Source organism: Argopecten irradians, chromosome 16, assembly GCF_041381155.1.
Source record: "Argopecten irradians isolate NY chromosome 16, Ai_NY, whole genome shotgun sequence".
Classification (NCBI taxonomy): Eukaryota; Metazoa; Mollusca; class Bivalvia; order Pectinida; family Pectinidae; genus Argopecten; species Argopecten irradians.
Window position 1 is genome coordinate 14,623,095 of NC_091149.1, and position 4,591 is coordinate 14,627,685.

The window sequence follows — 4,591 nt, forward strand, 5'->3', positions numbered from 1 at the left end:
TTGATATTTATGTGGTATTAATATATAATTCTTGTTTTTATTGCAAATAGTTATACCTTTAATAATAATTAAATAATTTAATCTGCATAGGTAATACTAAAATTATTTTTTTTTACTTAGAAAATTTGTTTGTTTGTTTTATTTACGTCCTATTAACAGCTATTACTCATGGCACATTCCGACTGTATGTGCACGGTCTTCTTCAGCCGAATGCGCTTCTGTTCAGTTTCCGATATTAAATTAATTTGGCTAAACCTGCAGATTGGTCTAAATTCGCGAAATTGAATGCCTCGCGATTTTTTTTATCTTACCTTACCTATTAACGTCACATAAATGACGTTTTCAAAGACCACAAAGAAAATCCACGAAAATAAAGCCCCCGTGAATAAGTTTCAAACAGAAATTATACAATCGCGTTTAACAGCTTTACAGTACTGGAAAATGGTCAGTGAGGTGGCATACTGTGTAATACTATGTTGTTCACCACGGTTTTACAGATCTCCCCTATGACGTCGCTGATTACTTTGTTATACGGGGAAGATTCGGTAAGTCAGAACCAATACTAAGAGACATCATCTAAATGGCATTTCGTACGCATTCTATGACTTGGACTGTGTGAACATATCTCTGATCTGTCACAAAATGTAATCAAAGATGTCGCTACACGCAATTTGTTTATGGAAGTAATTTCATTTCAACCCATGTGTAACAGATAAAAATTGACAAAGTTCCAGTTTAAAATAGGTTATTCCGTCTTTATATATTACAGGGTTATCTCCATTGTGACTTGATATCCATTTAACGTCATTATTTTATTAGCGAAATTCACATCGTTTCTCTGGAAAGTATGACTACGCTCGCAAACACAAGACGTCAAATCAATATTTACGCACAAGGATAGAAAACTGCAATATGCAAATTACAAATAACCAGTTATGCGGCTCATTCATTGAATATTTGAATTTCCTTAGTCACCTGTGACGAGCCCCCTAATATACCAAATACGGTAATTGAAGGCATCGGGACTACGGCGGGATCGTCACGAACCTTTACCTGTACCAATGGGACTAGTGTGGTATCGGGCTCGGACCCTGCTACGTCACACTGTCAAAGCAATGGGAACTGGTCAAGCCCAAACATTCAATGTCATGGTGAGTATTACTGAACACGGATTGAAAATCATCTGTTTTTACCGTGACCGGGTAGGATGTTCTGTTACATGTCCTCAGCATTATGCTTAACTGAGATAGCACTATAAAAAGAATAAGAGGATCACTATTACTATGAAACATAACACGATACAGAACAACCTTCCAAAAATACAGACATTCACACACACACTTGTATAGACATTTAACATTAACAAACCAAGTTAAGACATGTCAATTTCTCTAACATTACATAGTGAATTGTGGCGATCCAACTGGTATATCAAACACGGCAATGAACTGGTATATCAAACACGGCAATGAATGGTTCAGGGACTACGGCGGGATCAGCACGGACATACACGTGTAAAACTGGGACAAGTTTAGTATCGGGTGTGGACCCCATTACGTCATACTGTCAGAATGGGGAGTGGTCAAGGCCAAACATCAAATGCGAAGGTATGTTCTTACTACAGATGTGTTTGAGTTCCATTTGGCATGTATTTTCATTAAAGACAAAACTATCTGAAAATTAATATAGACATTTATCAAAAAGGAAATGAATAAAAGATGAGTTAACTTAAAGATGACTTTTTAGAGGTTGAATTTCATATTTGTAAGGATATTTATAAAATTTACTCATTTTCATATATTTTCATCATTTTTTATATAAAAAAAAGGATTTTTTATTTGTATCTACGGATCCTATGTTCCATTGGAACCACCCGTTAGGTTTCAAATACACATTTCTGTTGTAAATCACAACATCCAAATGCTCTCACTACAGTTTCAACGACAACTGACACCGGCTCTACATCAATTACGTCAATCGACACAACCAGTGGTACAACGGAAATGACAACATCCACCACAGCTACAGCATTACATACAACCCCAGATACTACGGTCACTTCTCAATCAAAAAACGTAAGGAATGATGTTACCGATACAACCACAGATCAAACTGCCGATCAGAATACGGCAGGTAGGTTTTACGAAGCAGGTACTATCAATATGTAACCCTGGCCAATACTATCCGGAATATCCCACTTGTCTAGAGAGTACTTCTCTTTATTTTGATCAGTTGGGCGTCAGACAAGTAATACATGTGTTATGTCGAAAAAATGTATCTTAAATGGATTTTCATCTTTATGTGAAACTCGTCTCGCAGTTTGATTTTTGCATACATCACATAAAAATCGATTATAATCTTAAAACATATTTTTTACACAGACCCAAATTGCACAATGCCGTGTTTCTGCTAAATCGCATTCCGGTGGAATACTAAAAGCTGGAAGACTTTTGAACCACATTTTAATATAAACACATACATATTCATATTTTGGTAATTTTTATATCCAAATGTTCTCCCTACAGTACCAACGACAACTGAAACCGGTTCTACATCAATTACGTCAATCGACGCGACCAGGGGTACAACTGAAATGACAACATTCACCACATCTACAGCATTACATACAACCCCAGATACTAAAACTACGGTCACGTCAAATGATGTGACGAATGATGGTATCGATACAACGACTGATCAAACTGCAGATCAGAATTCGGCAGGTAGGTTTTACGAAGCAGTTACTATCAATATGCAACTCTGACCGCAATATAACGCTCGGCTACATATTATTTCTTTTTAGTTCGATCGGTTGAGCGTCAGAATAGTAATGTATGTGTTATGTGATAAAACGAATTTTAAGTGGATGTTCATGTTTATCTGAAACTCGTCTCAAAGTTTTAAAATTTTGCTTGCATCACATAAAAACCAATTATAATTATTGAAGATATTTTGTTTTCAAACAGACCGAAATTGCACAACGCCGTGTTCCTGTGAAATCGCATTCTGGGGAAATACTACAAAGCTAGAAGACTTGGACCCAGAGAAACTTGCTGAACTAAAAACAGCGATTGTAAAACTCAAAGCCGAACTTACAGTAAACAGGACAGGACTGTCGACATACAAAGCCACCAAGGCATCTGCGGCGGACGCGAGGCGGTCTGCTGCAGGAATTGGGGCAGTTGGTGTCCTCATTATCATTCTTGTAGTTTCGCTGGTTATCATGGCGGATGTGATGACATTTCTACGTTCGAGTCCAACGAAAAAGATCCAAATCGCATAGACAAACATCTATGGAGTCAGTTTTGTAAAAACTAACTACTGACACAGCTAAGCAGAGACGAGAAAAGAAACATCTTATGCAAGGAATTCTTGAAAGATCAAAGTCCCAAGAATTTTATCATATGTTTTGAGTCATACCATTTAAAGCTATTGCAATAAACATATCAGGGTGAAAATAAACTTGATCTATTTTTCACCGCGGTAATTTTTTAATTGAATCATGCAAAGAAAAATTAAAAATTACGTATCAATGTTTTTAAACAGTATACATTAATAAACTTAAACGCGATGCAGATAGGAAATTAATATGTCGGTGTCACATCAAATAACAACAGAACAGAAGTTAAATGAAATAATTGTAAACAGTGTAGGCAACTATCTTTGTTTTATTACGTATTTTGACAATTATCGGTATATTATCAGTCCATACTCTCTGGTCAATATGAAGCTTATAAATATTGTGAACGTGATATTTATGAAATTTGTCTGACATCTTTCCTTTAAGTAATCACATATGAACCAATTAAATAAAGCCTTATCGAATTGACAAGAAAACCAAAGATGTAAATGTTTCTAGTTTTAGTCTCAAGTCAGTGCATATTGTCTTGATTTATCTAAGAATATTTGATATTACTATTTATTTTTATTACTATAACATTATATTAAAATATGGTTACGTTACTGATTTTTTTTAAAAATCTGTGCGTGAGTAACCATACTTATAAGGACAATTTATGTTTATCTACTTCATGTATAATGTTTATGTTTGTTACATTCATATACCATGCACCATACCGCTGATTCCATACATGCATTAAAATATGTTTTACATTAGAAAGTAAAATTACAAAATACATTTCATTCTCATCATCACAAGATCGACATAGAGCTCCCATCACCAAGGGACTATTTTAATTTTTCAATTATATAGGACCGACACTATATGAGGCTGTCTAAACAATTATAACTAGACTTGGAGTGTTTGTACCAGTGGTTATAGCAAGCTATTGCTAGAACACAATGTCTTTGAAATTAACGGAATGTTTTGGAAGACATATTCGTGTTTTTTTCTTCCTATATAGCGGACCTCTTGTCTTTTTATAGTTCTACATCACTGAAGCATGTCGCGGTCTTAAGGAAGACGTTGTTAAGAAAAAGAAAGTCAGTAAGGGGGAAGAGAAAAGTGAAAATCATACTTAAGATATAATCGCCTTTTACGCATGGAATAGGGATAGAATGTATAATTCTTCGGTATATACGTGCTTTTTGTTTCTTCCTGTATAGCGGACCTCTTGTCTATTATAGTGCT

General features: G+C 35.2%; 1 protein-coding gene and 1 long non-coding RNA gene across 2 annotated transcripts; both read left to right on the top strand.

Moving 5' to 3' along the window:
• Positions 1–170: 170 nt before the first annotated feature.
• Positions 171–1,442, top strand: LOC138310594 (uncharacterized). The gene is made up of 3 exons (XR_011206458.1): positions 171–545; positions 972–1,151; positions 1,406–1,442. It is a non-coding gene; the product is annotated as an uncharacterized lncRNA (long non-coding RNA).
• A 14-nt stretch (positions 1,443–1,456) lies between these two features.
• On the top strand, positions 1,457–4,333 carry LOC138310595 (integumentary mucin C.1-like). Its single transcript, XM_069251862.1, has 4 exons — positions 1,457–1,607; positions 1,936–2,133; positions 2,526–2,723; positions 2,967–4,333. The coding sequence occupies exons 1-4, from the start codon at positions 1,469–1,471 to the stop codon at positions 3,281–3,283; spliced, it is 852 nt and encodes a 283-aa protein (XP_069107963.1). The 5' UTR covers positions 1,457–1,468; the 3' UTR covers positions 3,284–4,333.
• Positions 4,334–4,591: the final 258 nt, after the last annotated feature.

What these genes read in the sequence shown, in the direction of transcription:
- LOC138310595 (XM_069251862.1), top strand. Translation starts at nt 1,469, where the DNA reads ATGAATGGTTCAGGGACTACGGCGGGATCAGCACGGACATACACGTGT. An exon ending in TGCCGATCAGAATACGGCAG is followed by an intron (nt 2,134 to 2,525) that starts GTAGGTTTTACG and finishes TTCTCCCTACAG; the next exon opens with TACCAACGACAACTGAAACC. An exon ending in TGCAGATCAGAATTCGGCAG is followed by an intron (nt 2,724 to 2,966) that starts GTAGGTTTTACG and finishes GTTTTCAAACAG; the next exon opens with ACCGAAATTGCACAACGCCG.